Here is an 18,861-nt window from a genome sequence, read left to right as displayed (position 1 = left end):
ACTTACAACTCTAAAAACAATGCTGTTCTCTATAATGAATCTGGTCTGATTTGTATGTGCTTTTTCTGAAGTGTATGAATGGTAAAGAATGGTAAAGATTTATGTAGAGTGATACATTATATTATCAAAAGTATTGTCAAAAGTATTGGGACACCTGCCTTTACACACACATGAACTTTAATGGCACCCCAGTCTTAGTCCGGAGGGTTCAATATTGAGTTGGCCCCACCCTTTGCAGCTACAACAGCTTCAACTATTCTGGGAAGGCCGTCCACAAGGTTTAGGAGGGTGTCTATGGGAATGTTTGACCATTTTTACAGAAGCACATTTGTGGGGTCAGGCACTGATGTTGGACAAGAAGTCCTGGCTTGTAGTCTTCACTCTATTTCATCCCAAAGGTGTTCCATCGGGTTGCGGCCAGGACTCTGTGCAGGCCAGTCAAGTTCCTAAGTCCCAAACTCGCTCATCCATGTCTTTATGGACCTTGCTTTGTGCACTGGTCCAAATCATTTGGTGGAGGGGGAGATTATAGTGTGGGGGTTGTTTTTCAGGGGTTGAGCTTGGCCCCTTAGTTCCAGTGAAGGGAACTCTTAAAGGAGTTCTCTGACCTAAAACTTTTAACCCCCGCTGTGCCCGGGCTGTAAAAATATACAAAATAAACTGTCACTTACCTGCCTACGATCCCCCGTTGTTCCGATATCGCCGTCCTGTTCTCCGGTCCCGGGCCCCTTCCGCTTCCTGTGTGTCGGTGACTCATAGTGCGCTCAGCCTATCAGCGGCCGCAGCAATGTCCCGTCGCGGCCGCTGATAGGCTGAGCGCACTATGAGTCACCGACACACAGGAAGCGGAAGAGACCGGGACCGGAGAACAGGACGGCGATATCGGAACAACGGGGGATCGTAGGCAGGTAAGTGACAGTTTATTTTGTATATTTTTACAGCCCGGGCACAGCGGGGGTTAAAAGTTTTAGGTCAGAGAACTCCTTTAAGGTCGTCAGAATACCAAGACATTTTGGACAATTTCATGCTCCCGACTTTGTGGGAACAGTTTGGGGACGGTCCCTTCCTGTTCCAACATGACTGCACACCAGTGCACAAAGCAAGGTCCATAAAGACATGGAGGAGCGAGTTTAGGGTGGAGGAACTTGACTGGCCTGCACAGAGTCAACCCGATAGAACACCTTTTTTAGAATCGTTTTTCGGGTTCTAAAAAAACAAAGTTTTTAAGGGTCTAGAAAAAAACGACGTTTTTTTCAACCCCATCATTAAAACGGCCTTGCCTACACACGATCGTGAAAAAAAAAATGCTCTAGCAAAGCGCGGTGACGTACAACACGTACGACGGCACTATAAAGGGGAAGTTTCATGCGGATGACGCCACCCTTGGGGCTGCTTTAGCTGATTTCGTGTTAGTAAAAGACGATTCGCGCTTTTCAGTCTGTTACAGCGTGATGAATGTTCTTACTCCATTACGAACGCTAGTTTTACCAGAACGAGCGCTCCCGTCTCATAACTTGCTTCTGAGCATGCGCTGATTTTTCACGTTGTTAAAGCCCACACACGACCATTTTTTACAACCTTAAAAACGACAACGTTAAAAACATTGTGAAAAAATAGAGCATGTTCGAAAAAAAAATTTGCCCGTTTTTCAGAACTCGAAAAATGCTCTGAAGCCCACACACGATCGTTTTTAATGACATTAAAAAAAACGTCATTTTTTACAACCCGAAAAACGATCGTGTGTACGCGGCATTAGGGATGAATTAGAGCGGAGACTGTGAGCCAGGCCTTCTCATCCAACATCAGTGCCTGACCTCACAAATGTGCTTCTGGAAGAATGGTCAAACATTCCCATAGACACCCTCCTAAACCTTGTGGACAGCCTTCCCAGAAGAGGTGAAGCTGTTATAGCTGCAAAGGGCGGAGCCAACTCAATATTGAACCCTACGGACTAAGACTGGGATGCCAATAAAGTTAATATGTGTGTGTAAAGGCAGGCGTCCCAATACTTTTGACAATATAATGTATCACTGTACAGAAATCTTTAATATTGAACCCTACGGAGTAAGACTGGGATGCCATTAAAGTAAATGTGCTTGTAAAGGCAGGTGTCCCAATACTTTTGACAATATAGTGTAAACGTGATTCCAATTTAGTAATTATGAGCAGTGATTGGATTTTACTGCTCTACCCTGAATTATTGCAAAAAAAACTCTGTGTGCTCGTCCTGTCTCAGCAGTTTATATAACAAATTTATAAAAAATATATAAAAAAATCCAGAAGAATAAATAAAAACGTATCTAAACCCAAGAACGAATATGTCACATATTGCATCTTACATGTCCTTAGACATGGTGGCTGGCTGCTTTTGTTTTCTTTCTTCAGGCTGATTTCCATTGTTCTTAGCTGATGATCCTGCCAGCAACAGGTTGGGGAAATGTTCAGAAAATGTTGTTTGGAAGTCTCTTAAGCCTCATACACACGATCGGACTTCCATCGGACTTTTCAGTGGATTTTGGTCCGAAGGGCGTTGGCCGTGAACTTGGTATGCATACAGACGGCACAACATTTTCAGCCAACAAAACCTAAATATGTGTTTTTTTCTGCTCTTTAGCGCCACCCTTTGGGCAACCTCTGCTAATGGTGTCTTAATGTTTAGCATTGGTTCTGAGCATGCGTGTTTGTACATCGGATTTTAGTTGGATGGATTTGTGTACACACAATAGGATAATCCGACGTAACAGATTTATTGCCAGACGGTTGGTGAGCATGAACAGACAACATTTGTTGTCGTTAATTCAACCAACAATTGTCTGATGGAGCGTACACACGGTCGGAATATCCGACACGACACGTCCATCAGACAATTCTTGTCATAAAATTGGATTGTGTGTACGGCAGTGGTCAACATTTTTGGGGGGGGCGCAAAGAAACTGAAAAAAAACCCCCATAATTTGCAGCCATGGTGCCCATTAAATGCAGCCGCTACGTCCATCAATTGCCACCACTGTGCCCATCAAATGCATCAATTGCCACCAGTTTGCCCCCTCAAATGATACCAGTTTGCCCCCTCAAATGATACCAGTTTCCCCATCAAATGCAGCCAGGTTCTCAAATGCAGCCAGTTTCCCCCTCAAATGCAGCCAGTTTCCCCCTCAAATGCAGCCAGTTTCCCCCTCAAATGCAGCCAGTTTCCTCCTCAAATGCAGCCAGTTTCCTCCTCAAGTGCAGCCAGTTTGCCCCCTCAAATGATACCAGTTTCCCCATCAAATGCAGCCAATTTTCCCCATCAAATGCAGCCAGTTTCCCCATCAAATGCAGCCAGTTTTTCCCATCAATTGCAGCCAGTTTCCCCCATCAAATGCAGTCAGTTTCCCCCATCAAATGCAGCCAGTTTCCCATCAAATGCAGCCAGTTTCCCATCAAATGCAGCCAGTTTCCCCCATCAAATGCAGCCAGTTTCCCATCAAATGCAGCCAGTTTCCCATCAAATGCAGCCAGTTTCCCATCAAATGCAGCCAGTTTCCCCCATCAAATGCAGCCAGTTTCCCCCATCAAATGCAGCCAGTTTCCCCCATCAAATGCAGCCAGTTTCCCCCATCAAATGCAGCCAGGTTCCCCATCAAATGCAGACAGTTTCCCCCATCAAATGCAGCCAGTTTCCCCCATCAAATGCAGCCAGTTTCCCCCATCAAATGCAGCCAGTTTCCCCCATCAAATGCAGACAGTTTCCCCCATCAAATGCAGACAGTTTCCCCCATCAAATGCAGACAGTTTCCCCCATCAAATGCAGCCAGTTTGCCCCCCGTCTGACACTTCGCTTTGTCGGGTCAGCGCAGCCCTCCGAGTCCTCGATGTCTTCTCCCATCCTCAATGTCATCTCTGCTATGATTGGATGCCTGAAAAGCATCCAATTACAGCGCCTGTCGCTTTAGCCAATCAGGTGACCGGTAACCAGACCCGGTGCCATGGAGAAGAGTTTTTTTGGGAACAGTCACACCACTGGAGAGACTCTGCTAGAGCAAGGAAGAAGTTCAGTATTACACCTTATTCCTCTACCCTTAGCCTAGGCAAGAATAAGCATTTAACCCTTGCAGTTTGGGGGTGCCGTGAAGAAAAATTATTTTCTTGTGCCCGGAGTTGGGCTTTAAAGCGGGGGTTCACCCAAAAAAAAAAAAATTTAACATTACATTCAGCCGAGTTGTCAGAATGACAATCGGCTGTTTTTTTTTTTTCAGTGCAGCACATACCGTATTTTCACCGCCGCTTCCGGGTATGTAATGTGCGGGACTGGGCGTTCCTAAGTGATTGACATCCTTCCGACCGGCGCATACAGCGCGTCACTAGTTGCCGAAAGAAGCCGAACGTCGGTGCGCAGGCGCCGTATAGAGCCGACTCGCAGTCCAGCTTCTTTCGGCAACTAGGATGTCAATCACTTAGGAACGCCCAGTCCCCCAGAAGACATACCCGGAAGCGGCGGTGAAAATACGGTATGTGCTGCACTGAAAAAAAAAAAAAAAAAACAGCCGACTGTCATTCTTACAAAATGTTAAAAAAAAATTTTGGGGGTGAACCCCCGCTTTAAGGTGAAAGTGAGGACTTCATAGAAGACACAAACTGTGTTCTGCTGCTTCATTCCTATTCCTAAAAAGGCCCATTGTTTTCCTTTTAATAGATTGCCATCTTGTGGAAATAGAAGGGTATTGCACCTATAAATGTATCTCACTAACATTTGCCTACCTAAACTATTTTCATGCAGCTTCTACATGTAATATTCAGGTCAGATTTTGCTCGGTCTAATTTAGACTTTAGAGCGGAAATAAATATTTCTATTACAGGAGGTAATGTGAGAACATTTCTGCCAAGCTACTGCTTTGTGTTTTGTTGAAGTCTGACACTTTGTTAATTTTTCTGCTAATCTATGAAGGTTTGAAAGGGAAATTGACAGAAATGCATGGACAACCCATGATCTTCTACACTACTCTGCAGTCTTTCCACTAAAACTCCAACCTAACATAACACCCAGTACTACAGATCCACCGTGACCCCAACCTCCACCACTAGAGAGCCACCCTATCTATAGCCTGTATTCCTACAGCTTCACCCGGACCCTATCCCCAGTCCTATAGCTTCACCCTAACCCTAGTCCCACAGCTTCACCCTAACCCCATCCCTAGTCCTATAGCTTCGCCCTAACCCTAGCCCTACAGCTTCACCCTAACCCTATCAGCCCTATAGCTTCACCCTAAACCTAGTCCCACAACTTCACCCTAACCCCATCCCTAGTCCTATAGCTTCGCCCTAACCCTAGCCCTACAGCTTCACCCTAACCCTATCAGCCCTATAGCTTCACCCTAAACCTTCACCCTAAACCTTCACCCTAACCACATCCCCAGTCCTATAGCTTCACCCTAACCCTAGTCCCACAGCTTCACCCTAACCCCATCCCTAGTCCTATAGCTTCGCCCTAACCCTAGCCCTACAGCTTCACCCTAACCCTATCAGCCCTATAGCTTCACCCTAAACCTAGTCCCACAACTTCACCCTAACCACATCCCCAGTCCTATAGCTTCACCCTAACCATAGTCCCACAGCTTCACCCTAACCCCATCCCCAGTTCTATAGTTCCCCCTAACCCTAGCCTTATAGCTTCAACCTAACCCTACCAGCCCTACAGCTTCACCCTGACCCTATCCCCAGTCCTATAGCTTCACCCTAACCCTAGCCCTAAAGCTTCATCCTAACCCTATCAGCCCTACAGCTTCACCCTGACCCTATCCCCAGTCCTATAGCTTCACCCTAACCCTAGCCCTACAGCTTCATCCTAACCCTATCAGCCCTATAGCTTCACCCTGACCATATCCCCAGTCCTATAGTTTCACGCTAACCCTAGACAGACAGCTTCACCCTAACCCTATCCCCAGTCCTATAGCTTCACGAATATATGTTCCCAGTTCTGGGATGTGGCATGGGACTGTGCGAATACAATTTGGAATATGTATTATGATTACAGAGAGTTTACTAAGAAACCGCAGGGATCATACATGGTAGACAAGACTTGTATAGGTAAAAAATATAATTTAATTAACATTAAACATGTAAATATACATATATAGAATAAAAAACATGATCACATAAGATGATATATTTCACCAAAAGTGGGGTGACAAAATGATGTATGCAGGGGGTCCAACATGTTATGCCCTTCGGGCTTTTTCAGGGAGAAGAATGCATACTATATAATCTATAAATGAAAAACATGTGAGTATAGTACATTTCATACTTTCACATATTATATAGATCACAAACATAATGCGGACATAGCCGCAATTTCTAAAGCTATGAAAGTCAGCATATTTAGTACGAAAGACAGATGAACTAAGAATATATGCATAAAGCAAAAATTAAATATTAAAACTACTGCTTGTCTAGGTCTGCCGCCATTATGTGAACATGTCAATGCACAGGCGTGTATGCCTGTATGCACAGGCGTGTATATATTGTGACGCTATGCGAGGTGCGATACATGATCATAGGTACATTTCACCTCGCATACGTTCTATCATGAGAGACTGAACCGGAATCCATTCCGGGTTTTACAGCCTCTGGGCCTGGCTAGGGTTCCGGTCCGGAATGTTTGGGTCCACTGGAGTCCACAATCAGCTGGACTTTAAATGTCCAGGAAGAGAGCACAACAGGGCTCTGGCTTGAAACTCAGGAAGGGACCTGAGTGAGGGGAGCGCTGAGTGCTGGACTGAAAAGGTTTGCTTTAATACATGTTTTGTGGGTGTCAGGGACTAGCCCCACACTGTATAGAGAGGAGATCCTGTTTGTTTAGTTTAGCGCCGGACGGCAAGGATTTAATTTACTGTTTTGTTTATTTTAATCTGCAAACCGTTTATAAATAAAATCTGGCATCCGCCAGACTTAAAAGAAAGTGCCTGCTTACAGACTGTGATTTCAGAAAAGGTGATTCCCACGAGCTAATCCCTCACACGTGGTGGATTCAGCGGGCACTTTTCTGAAAATGGAAGAAATGTTAAAGGCCCTGCTACAGGCCAATGCAGCCCAGCGGGAAACCAACCGCCAAGTCGCAGAGGCCGCTGCAGCACAACGAGAGGCCGCTGCAGCACAACAGGCTGCCCAGCAGGAGATAAACCGCCAAGTCGCAGAGGCCGCTGCAGCACAACACCGCCAAGTCGCAGAGGCCGTTGCAGCACAACACGCTGCCCAGCAGGAGATGAACCGACAGTTCGCCGAAGCTCTGGTGGAACTGAAAAAGGGGTCCGCACCTCCGGTGTTAGCGGAACCAAAGATTGTACGTGCTTCCTACCACCTGCAAAAGATGACACCGGCGGATGATGTTGAGGCGTACATGGCGACTTTCGAGAGAGTCGCTGACCGCGAAGGATGGCCAAAAGAGCAGTGGGCGGGACTATTGGCCCCATTCCTAACAGGAGAACCCCAAAAGGCCTATTTTGACCTAGAACCAGATAAGGCCCAGGACTATGAGACTCTAAAGACAGAAATACTCGCACGCTTGGGTGTCACCATGGCAGTCCGGGCCCAGCGCGTGCATCAGTGGTCCTATTCCAGCAACAAGCCACCCCGGTCACAAATGTTTGACCTGGTCCACCTCACCAGGAAGTGGTTGCAGCCAGAGACTCTGACCAGCCCCCAGATTGTGGAGCGTGTGGTAATGGACCGGTACCTGCGTGCGCTCCCTGCTACCCTGAGAAAGTGGGTCGGACAGGGGGACCCCAACACTGCAGCCCAAATGGTGGACCTAGTGGAGAGGTACAGTGCTACTGAGGACTTGATAAACCCACCTACGCCCCACTTCGGTATGTCTCGGGGTGCAAGATCTCCCAACGGTTCGGGTAAGACTGTTCCGGGGTTCAAGAGTTTGGGGAGAGTGGATAAGACTGTTGTTACAGCAGATGAGACTGTAGGTCCTAGACCTGGAGACTGGCCAAAGAAGCCAGGAAGGTTTTTGGGACCGTTAAAAGGACTGGGGGTAGGGCAAATACAGTGTTTTCGTTGCCATGCATTAGGCCATATTGCTGCAGATTGCCCTCTAAATGATGAACCTATGCAATGTGATTATGTTGATAGGGTAAGACGCATTTCTCTGTTTGCACAGGTCGCATGTGTTGCGACAAGTCAGAGTCGCCTTGAAAAACAAATGTGCGTTATTTCAATAGATGGCAAGCCTCTTACAGCCCTGCTAGACTCTGGTAGTGTGGTGACCTTAGTCAGGAGTGCGTGTGTAGACCCCGCAAAACTACACCCCAGTTGTATTGGGGTAATATGCATCCATGGGGACACTCGGGACTACCAGACAGCGGTGGTTGAGGTTGATACCCCCTGGGGCTGTGTAACACATTCAGTGGGGGTGGTACCTTCACTGCACCATGAAGCCTTAGTGGGGAGAGACTTTCCTCATTTTTGGAAGTTATGGGAGAGTGAAGGGAGGCCCGTAGATAGCGCTACCCCTACTGGCGAAACGCGAGAACTCTCACCAGACCCGTTTTGCCAAAGGGAAGGGCATGCTGTTGGTGGGATCGAGGAGGCCAGAGATCCTCCACCATTTCCTGCCATGGCTGGGGAACCGGATGACTTAGAAGCTAGCACCCAGCCTGAGGATAACGAACAAGAAACCTCGCCTGACCCTGACATGGAGAGTAGCCAAAATGTGGTACCCGACTTGGAGGTCAGGAGGGAGGATTTCTGTACCGAGCAGCTGCGAGAGCCCACCCTCATGAATGCCAGGGAAAATGTTAAGGTGTTGGATGGGGAACCGGTGGATCCTAATTGGGTGGTGTCCTTTCCCTACATGGCAATTAAAAACAATTTGTTATATCGAGTGATAAAACATGGAGAGGAAGAGGTAGAACAGCTACTGGTTCCCAAACCCTTTCGCAGGGTGGTGCTAGACCTGGCCCATGGTCATGTTATGGGGGGACATCTCGGGGTCGAAAAAACCAGGGAGAGAATCACCCAAAGATTCTTCTGGCCCGGTTTGCATGCAGAGGTCAAGGAGTACTGCGAATCGTGCCCCGAGTGCCAAATGTCAGCACCATCGCCCCATTTTCGCAGCCCCCTTGTTCCTCTACCAATAATTGAGGTCCCCTTTGAAAGGATTGGCATGGACCTGGTGGGGCCGGTCGTGAAATCTGCCCGGGGTCACCAGCATATTCTGGTGATCCTGGACTATGCGACTCGCTATCCTGAGGCCATACCCTTGCGTAACACCTCCGCCAAGGTTATTGCCAAGGAATTAGTCCAGGTGTTTAGTCGAGTGGGGATCCCAAAAGAGATCTTGACCGATCAAGGCACCCCTTTTATGTCAAGGGTTACCAAGGAATTGTGTAGATTGTACAAAATCTCCCATCTCCGTACTTCTGTCTACCACCCCCAGACAGATGGTCTGGTCGAAAGGTTTAATAAAACATTGAAGAGTATGTTGAAAAAGGTGGTCGACAAGGATGGGAGAGACTGGGATTTTTTGCTACCATATCTCATGTTTGCCATACGAGAGGTTCCACAGGCCTCCACAGGCTATTCCCCCTTTGAGCTCTTGTATGGTAGGCATCCCAGGGGCCTGCTAGATATTGCTAAAGAAACGTGGGAAGGAGAGGTCAGCCCATATAGGAGCATCATAGAGCATGTCTCCTTGATGCAGGACCGAATCGCAGCCGTTCTGCCCCTAGTACGGGAACATATGGAGCGAGCTCAGGAGGCCCAAAGGAGGGTCTATAACCGGGGTGCCAAGGTCCGTACTTTCAACCCGGGGGACAGAGTGTTGGTACTGGTTCCCACGGTAGAAAGTAAGTTTTTAGCCAAGTGGCAGGGTCCCTTTGAGGTTGTCCAAAGGGTGGGGGAGGTAAACTACAAAGTCTACCAACCAGGGAAAAGGAAACCACACCAAATTTACCATGTAAATCTCTTAAAGCCCTGGAAGGACCGAGAGACTTTACTGGCCACGTCCCCGCCTCCAACAGACCGGATACCCATGATACCTGACGTTCCCATCACAGATTCTCTGTCCGTAGCACAGCAAAGTGACGTTAGGGCATTCGTGCAGAAAAATAGAGACTTTTTCTCCCCCTTACCCGGACTGACCAACACGATCCAACATGACATAGTGACGGAACCAGGGGTTCGGGTAAATGTAAAACCATATAGAATTCCAGAGGCCCGGCGAGAGGCAGTTGCGGAAGAAATAAAAAATATGTTAGAGTTGGATGTGATCGAGGAGTCTCACAGTGAGTGGTCAAGTCCCATAGTGCTGGTCCCAAAACCTGATGGCAGTATTAAGTTTTCTAAAATCATTACAAAACCTAACAGTGTGTCCAAATTTGACGCCTACCCGATGCCCCGGGTCGACGAACTTGTGGACAGGTTGGGACAGGCTCGCTACATAACGACCCTAGACCTAACGAAAGGTTATTGGCAGATACCGCTTACTGAATCGGCCAAGGAGAAGACTGCCTTTTCCACTCCTGAGGGCTCGTTTCAGTATAAGCGGATGCCGTTTGGTCTGCACGGAGCCCCTGCATCATTCCAGCGAATGATGGACAAAATTTTGAGACCACATCGCTCGTATGCAGCGGCGTACTTGGACGATGTGGTCATCCACAGCCCAGATTGGGAATCGCACCTGCTCCGTGTACAAGCGGTCGTAGATTCCCTTAGGGAAGCACGTCTCACGGCCAATCCAAAGAAATGTGCCATAGGCCTGGAGGAGGCCAAATACCTTGGGTACGTTATTGGCCGGGGGATGGTCAAGCCGCAGACCAATAAGATTGAGGCAATTCAAAAATGGCCCCAACCAGTCAATAAAAAACAAGTGAGGGCCTTCCTGGGCATTACGGGGTATTACAGGCGTTTCATACCCAATTTTGCCACCATTGCCGCCCCCTTGACCGATCTAACGAAGGGTAAGGGGTCGGTCATGGTCAAATGGAACCCCGAAGCCGAGGGGGCATTTCAGAAGTTAAAACAGGCTCTTTGTATGGTACCCGTACTAGTAACCCCGGATTTTAGCCAGGAGTTTGTTATACAGACGGATGCCTCTGAGGTGGGACTAGGGGGCGTACTGTCACAGATCAGGGATGGTGAGGAGCACCCAGTGGTATACCTGAGCAGGAAGCTGAACAAGCACGAGAAAAATTATGCCATCGTAGAAAAGGAGTGTCTCGCCATTAAGTGGGCCTTAGACTCCCTGAGGTATTACCTACTGGGGAGGTCATTTAAGCTGGTCACAGACCATGCTCCCCTGAAGTGGATGTGTGATAACAGGGAGAAAAATGCTCGTGTGACAAGGTGGTTCCTGGCTCTACAGCCTTTTAAATTTACGGTGGAGCACAGGCCAGGGAAGCTCCAAAATAATGCAGATGCCCTCTCCCGTGTGCACTGTATGGTAGGGTCAAGTGCTCAGCCGCAGGGGCTTGAGCAGAGGGGGAGGATATGTGACGCTATGCGAGGTGCGATACATGATCATAGGTACATTTCACCTCGCATACGTTCTATCATGAGAGACTGAACCGGAATCCATTCCGGGTTTTACAGCCTCTGGGCCTGGCTAGGGTTCCGGTCCGGAATGTTTGGGTCCACTGGAGTCCACAATCAGCTGGACTTTAAATGTCCAGGAAGAGAGCACAACAGGGCTCTGGCTTGAAACTCAGGAAGGGACCTGAGTGAGGGGAGCGCTGAGTGCTGGACTGAAAAGGTTTGCTTTAATACATGTTTTGTGGGTGTCAGGGACTAGCCCCACACTGTATAGAGAGGAGATCCTGTTTGTTTAGTTTAGCGCCGGACGGCAAGGATTTAATTTACTGTTTTGTTTATTTTAATCTGCAAACCGTTTATAAATAAAATCTGGCATCCGCCAGACTTAAAAGAAAGTGCCTGCTTACAGACTGTGATTTCAGAAAAGGTGATTCCCACGAGCTAATCCCTCACAATATATACGTGCATACACATATATATGGGTATATACATATCCTCTATATTTTCTTTATACATAGACCGCCTTCACGGGCCCCACTCTCACCACCATTTTTACCACCACTCTCCAGCACTATCTACGTATGCATATATAGCAGGAGAACATTCCATTATTATCTACAAACAACTTTTTCTACTTTTTCTTCGCTATATCTGTTTAATTCTGTATTCCCTCATAGTTATTAGAGTATATCTTTCTTTGATATTATTCTAACTCTACCTGCCTCTATGTGCCCCCCAGCGAGACCTTTGGACTGTCCATGACCTGCACCGTATATTGATATTCCATCCAGCAATCTTTGGTGGACACGCCTGGGAGTTCCGTGTGCGATCACCACTGAGGTACTTTTTTGTCCAGGGCATTGACATGTTCACATAATGGCGGCAGACCTAGACAAGCAGTAGTTTTAATATTTAATTATATAATATATATACATACTTTATTGGTGGCAACCATGACAAATAGACATTTGACGGTTAAGATATGAGCTCTGGTACATAAGATTTAAAAGGTTCAATACAAAAAGTGCAAACACAACATCGTTGGGGTAATAGAATGTAGGTGGGTACATAAATCCTCTGGAGGTCAAGTGGTTAAAAAATAAAATGTTTCTTAGCCTTCCAGCAAATAAACTCACAATCCCTGCTGTGTATGTAATGATGTATACATAAAGGGGCAGATCCACAAAGGAAGTACGCCGGCGTATCTACTGATACGCCGGCGTACTTTCAAATTTCCCGCGTCGTATCTTTGTTTTGAATCCTCAAAACAAAATACGACGGCATCTGGGTTAGATCCGACAGGCGTACGTCTTCGGATCGTAGATGCAATTCTTCCGCGTCCGCTGGGTGGCGTTCCCGTTGTAATCCGCGCTGAGTATGCAAATTAGCTATTTCCGACGATCCACAAACGTACGAGCGACCGTCGCATTCTTTTACGTCATTTCCGTTTGGCTTTTTTCGGCGTATAGTTAAAGCTGCTATTTGGTGGCGTACGCAATGTTAAGTATGGCCGTCGTTCCCGCGTACAATTTGAAAATATTTTATTTTGTTTGCGTAAGTCGTCCGTGAATGGGGCTGGACGTAATTTACGTCCACGTCAAAACAATGACGTCCTTGCGACGTCATTTAGCGCAATGCACGGCGGGAAATTTAGGGATGGCTCATGCGCGCTTCATTTAAATGAAACACGCCCCATACTTGCCGATTTGAATTACGCGCCGTTACGCCGTGAGAGATACACTACGCCGCTGTAACTTACGGCGCAAATTCTTTCTGGATTCAAAGCTTTGAAAAGTAAGTTACAGCGGCGTAGCGTGTGCGCCCATGCAATTGTACGTGAATCTGCCCCATACTGTGTTATTTTATCCAGTAAGAGTATCCTACATTTCTATCCCATCACCCATTGAAGACCAGTAGCTCCAATACTCTTGCCCTCTTCGGCCAATCCAGCATCTAATGAGTCCTCCTGTATTGTCCTCCTCCAGCACTCTTTAATCACTTCCCGCCCGGTCAATAGCAGATTGACGTCTGGGAAGTGGTTCTGTTATCCTGACTAGATGTCATATGACATCCAGCAGGATAACAGCCGCCGCGCGCCCGTGGGGGCTTGCACCGCTGCCATCGGTGGTGTGGAGTGTCAGTCTGACACACCGCTACACCAATCTCGGAAAAGAGCCTCCGACGGAGGCTCTTTACCACGTGATCAGCCGATCATCATTACAAAACAGAATCCCCCGTCCTTTTCTGGTGTATTAGCTCATCTGTGATAATGAATTCCCCTCTTGGGACGGGTTTGCTCATATTTACAGTGGAACCTCGGATTGCGAGTAACGCAGTTAACAAGCGTTTTCGCAATACAAGTTCTGTGTTTTTTGAAAATCCTGACACGATTTGCGAGTGTTGTCCCGCAAAACTAGCAGGATTCAGGCCAAAGCGTTGTGCAGTAACACATTTGGCCTGAGGTGGGGGGGCGTCTGAGTCGTTCGGAAATATGCGGAAAAAAAATCGGAAATACTCCGTTGCGAGCCTTTCCGAGTTCGTCCGAGCTGTCCCCGAGGCTTTCCGAGTATTTCCAAGCCTCTCCGGCGCCCACCACCTCTGGCCACATGCGATATTGCATGCCATAGAAGTCAATGCAGAACAAATTATTTTCGTTTCCATTGACTTCTATGGGGAAACTCGCTTTGATATGCAAGTGTTTTGGATTACGAGCATTCTCCTGGAACGGATTATTCTCAGAATCCGAGGTTCCGCTGTATATCTCATCTTTATCCAGAGCAATGTCCCCTCCCCCCTTCATTCACAGCAATGTCCCCCCCGCCTCCATTTACTGCTGTAGCCGAGTCTCATCTTCATGGACAACCTTCAGTCCTGGCTGGAGCTTTTTCAGCTTTTCAATTTTTCCTATGGCTTCCTCTGACAAGAAGTTGTCCCCGATCCTAGAAGAGGAGGATATGAATAGTTACCAAATCTTAGCAGAACACTCGGATTGTACAATCTCCATTAGATCTACCTATACAAATGTAGTGCCAGGGTCTGTCTGATTTATAGAGGTTGATTTGAAAGGTTAGGTTGGTCCACATATCACATAACTTTGGTAGATCTAAAGCTGATTGTACAAAGATTGTATGGTCAGATTGTACAATGTGTGGTGAACCTTACACCATCCTGTCACCTTCCTGTAGGACAACTGAGTAGTGACACTGCACTGTGGAGGCTGATGGGAAATTGCAGACTATGGTGTGCATTTTTTTTCTAACAGCGGTAAATCACCGTTGATAAACTTGTCTGCATTCTCAGAGTAAATGGTTCTCCTAAGTGCCAGTTTATGAAACAAATAGTCTTCACTGAACGAAAACTACATCCAGTGGAACCTTGGATTATGAGCATAATCCGTTCCAGGAGAATGCTTGTAATCCAAAGCACACGTAGATAATTTGTTCTGCATTGACTTCTATGGCATGCAATACCGCATGTGGCCAGAGGTGGGGGGGGGCGCGCAGAGAGCCTCGGAAATACTCGGGGACAGCTCGGCTGATCTCGGAAACCCTCAGAAAGGCTCGGAAAGACTCAGGAACTAAGTATTTCTGAGTATTTTCGAGTGGCTCCAAACCGTTCCAAGATAAGCTGCACCGATGGGCTGCACTGGTGGGTGGCACTAATAGCAGCAATGATGGGCACAGATAGGCTGCACTAATGGGTGGCACTAATAGCCGGCAATGATGGGCACAGATAGGTTGCACTGATGCGTGGCGCTAATAGCCGGCAATGATGGGCACATATAGGCTGCATTGATGCGTGGCGCTAATAGCCGGCAATGATGGGCAAAGATAGGCTGCACTGATGGGTGGCACTGATAGCAATAATGATGGGCACAGATAGGCTGCACTGGCTGGTGCGGTCATTTACCCTGTAGGATCTCGACATGCTTGGGACACACAGTCGTACACACATATATACTGGGCCAATTTGGACAGGATCCAATTAACCTACCAGCATGTCTTTGGAGTGTGGGAGGAAACCGAAGTACCCAGGCAGACACAGGGAGAACATGCAAACTCCAGGCAGATGGTGTCGTGGTCGGGATTTGAACCAGCGACCCTTTTGCTGCTAGGTTATCATCCCTAATAAAACAACGAAAACAAGCTCAGTGGACTGGTTTCTGACTGAGTATGCAAGGTGGAAATCCGTGTTGCCTGGCTGTGCAGGACAAGGGGGTCCCAAAATGTAGCGGCCCTCAAGGAGGTAACACTAAATTAGGAAATAATTGGGCGATCCTCTGACACTGAATAGTGCATGATCAAGTCAGGTGACAGGAAGCTCATATGAGGCTCTGATTGGTAATTTCTGTAAGATCAGATTCCCCATATAGTAGCTCCTATAATCCCATCTATTTTCCTTGTTACCAGACATGAGAATTTAGCAATGTTTTATGAAGCGACTATTTTAGGGCTGGCTATATATAAAGATAAAAATAGTTCTTTATAATTGCATTGTTAATATTATTATCATCATAATTCTATATTATTTATGTGGTTTAGATATAAAACTGTCCCAGAATATTATTGTCTCACTCTGTCAGGGACGTGCTGGCCATAGCCCAGCTGGAGTTCCAAGGCAAAGGCGTGGAACTGCAGGCACCCATCTTGCCAGGCAGAAGCGCACAAATATGTGCATGCGCATGAATAGTCATGCTCAGATGCAAACGTCTATGCACATGCTACCCATTAATGCTGGTGCCAAATTACCTATATAAGGGTAGCAGCTGCACTAGTCCATTGCTTTCTGATCTTCAGCTTTACCAGTGTTCCTGTGCCATATGTTTGATTACTGTGCTTGACTCGACTTATCCTGACCATTCTTGCACTCCATCTGTCTTGACCTCGGCTTGCCTTAAGACTTTGTTTATCTCTTCACATCAACCTGTTTTCCTGTTGTAATGTCAACTTCTGCCTGCATCTTGAACATTCTCTGCCTGCTGTTTATGCTTATACCTGATTGTCTATTGCTGACCTGGCTTTTCTGACCCTGCATCCAGTCATTCGTCTGTCCTGCTCTGCATAGTGGCTGGTGACTCTGGTTCTTCATCTGCTGTGTGCCTGCATCTGCTACCACCTGCTGCCTACCCAGCCTGGGGTCTGCTGTTTCTGCTGCCATCTACTGCTTCAGCTATCCAGTCCAACTCTGGTGACGCACCTGCCACACACCTCTGCAACCAACGGAAGATCATACAGGCACTCTTACCTCACCACGCTCTCTTGGCCTCTGATGAAGCACCAGTGGCCCTTGAGCCGGGGCTGTATGAGAGTGCTCCCTCTACACATCAGGCTCTGTCACAAGGTATGTGATGCAGTCAGTCCTGTTGTACTCACTGTAATTCCTCTATCTGGCTTGTTGTCAGAGCTTCCATCAGATCCCTGAAATGAGGACCCTCCAGCTTGTTCTTCGACAGGTTTAGCATCCTCAGTGTCTGGTTATTTCTTATTCCAGATGCCAGGTGAGGGCAGGAACTGTCTGTCAGATGACTATCCTTCAATCTGTAGAAGAGAAGAGTGTTACCAAAAGTAAATTAATTTCTCCCCCAGGAATTAATGTAATTATTCTCTACATGAACAGAGCACATTCATTTGAATCATTTATATTAGATCACGTTATAAAACTCCAGGAAATATAATTTTATAAGAGAAATGTTTTAATGGAGTAGATCACGATGTGAAACATGTTAGCCATTTGTTGTCCTGTTTTCCACTTTTTCATCTTGACTGCACCATTTTGGATTATGTCTTGATCTGATTTTATCCAAGTACGGCAGATTTTTTCCAATTCCTTGGATAAGGGTCTGATATAGATTTTGGGGTGAGCCCATGCCATTTTTAAAAATAATTGGCATGGGGTTCCTTTTAAAATTCATACTAGACCTAAGGACCGGGTATGAGGGGGACAACGTGCCATTTTCTTTTTAATTTTGGCATTGGGTTCACCTCTAAAATCTATACCAGACCCAAAGAGCACTGTTTTTTTTAATTGGTAATGCTATTCCAAACATACAAAACAAATGCCAAAGATATAAAACGAATTCCAGAATTAGTTACATATCTTCATTTTGTATATATGGATTGGAATACCATTAACATAATTAATGCTGAAGATACTAAACCAATTTTGGAATTTGTTTTGTGTCTTTGGCATTCATTTTTGTATATTCACAATAGCTGGTAGTCAAGGAGCGAGTGTCCGCAGCGTCCTTAGCAACCATTACTCATCTGCTATTTATTATTTAAACAAAACAAAACAATTGCCGACATGTGGTCCCCCCAAAATGTATACCAAGCCCTTCAGAGCTGGTATGGATTTTTCAAGGGGAATCCCATGCCAAAAAAAATGGTGTGGTGTCCCCCATAATCCCACAAAAATGTCAAATGAAATATATCTACATTTTATTATTCATTTATGTAGATTAGAGATAACAGTCCAGGACTGGCTATTTATGGAGCCTAAAGATGGATTTTGATGACATTCTCATATTTCTATATTATTTATGTGATTTAGATATAAAACTGTCCCAGAATATTATTGTCTCAGTCAGCCCTGTTATACTCACTGTAATTCCTTTATCTGGCTTGTTGTCAGAGCTTCCATCAGATCCCTGAAATGAGGACCCTCCAGTTTGTTCATAGACAGGTTCAGTGTCCTCAGTGTCCGGTTATTTCTTATTCCAGATGCCAGGTGGTGGCAGGAACTGTCTGTCAGTTCATTATTTTCCAATCTGTAGAATAATGTGGAGAAGAATGTTACAATAAGAACATTTATTTCTCCCCAGGAATGAATATACCTATCAGAGGTGTAACTTGAAGCTTGTGGGCCCTAATGCAAAAGTTGATCTGAGTTCCCCACACTACCATCTGCTGCTTTCACAGTGCACCAAGATAGTGGCTAAAGAGTTATTTCAGATCCTTATTTACATATTGAAATGGGGGTAATTCAAAAGTTTATGGAGAAATTTTGCACATTTTGATATACCTCTCCAAGGCAACCTTTGAGAAGTGGAGACGTACCTGAACAACATGAAAGAGCTCAAAGATCACTGGGGTCCAGCGCCCTTTTATTAAGTAAATAACTAGCAAGGCCTAAATAAATAGTAAGGAAAACTTAAAAAGAAAGAATAGAACAAATGTTACTGTAAAAATATAAAGTTAGCCTACCTTAAAAGTGGACAGTATCAGTCAGCAGAGCAGTGGATAGTGCCAGTAGGGCAGTGGATGGTGCCAGTAGGGCAGTGGATGGTGCCAGTAGGACAGAGAGCAGAGGACATGGTCAGTCAAAGTGCAGTGGACAGTGTAAGTCACA

General features: G+C 46.3%; 1 protein-coding gene across 1 annotated transcript in view; it reads right to left on the bottom strand.

Moving 5' to 3' along the window:
* Window positions 1-14,312: 14,312 nt before the first annotated feature.
* The window catches only part of LOC120920591 (NACHT, LRR and PYD domains-containing protein 12-like), a 148,999-nt gene continuing 144,450 nt past the window's right edge, over window positions 14,313-18,861 (bottom strand). The window contains exons 11-13 of the mRNA XM_040332746.1: window positions 18,116-18,280; window positions 16,887-17,051; window positions 14,313-14,453 (exon numbers count right to left, since the gene is read on the bottom strand). Coding sequence (XP_040188680.1) covers window positions 14,342-14,453; window positions 16,887-17,051; window positions 18,116-18,280 — 442 coding nt within the window. The 3' untranslated portion in view covers window positions 14,313-14,341. The remainder of the gene's footprint in view (window positions 14,454-16,886; window positions 17,052-18,115; window positions 18,281-18,861) is intronic.

Source organism: Rana temporaria, chromosome 13 (genome assembly GCF_905171775.1).
Source record: "Rana temporaria chromosome 13, aRanTem1.1, whole genome shotgun sequence".
Taxonomy (NCBI): Eukaryota; Metazoa; Chordata; class Amphibia; order Anura; family Ranidae; genus Rana; species Rana temporaria.
Note: the sequence above shows the minus strand (reverse complement) of the source record. Positions and strands in the feature narration are given on the sequence as shown.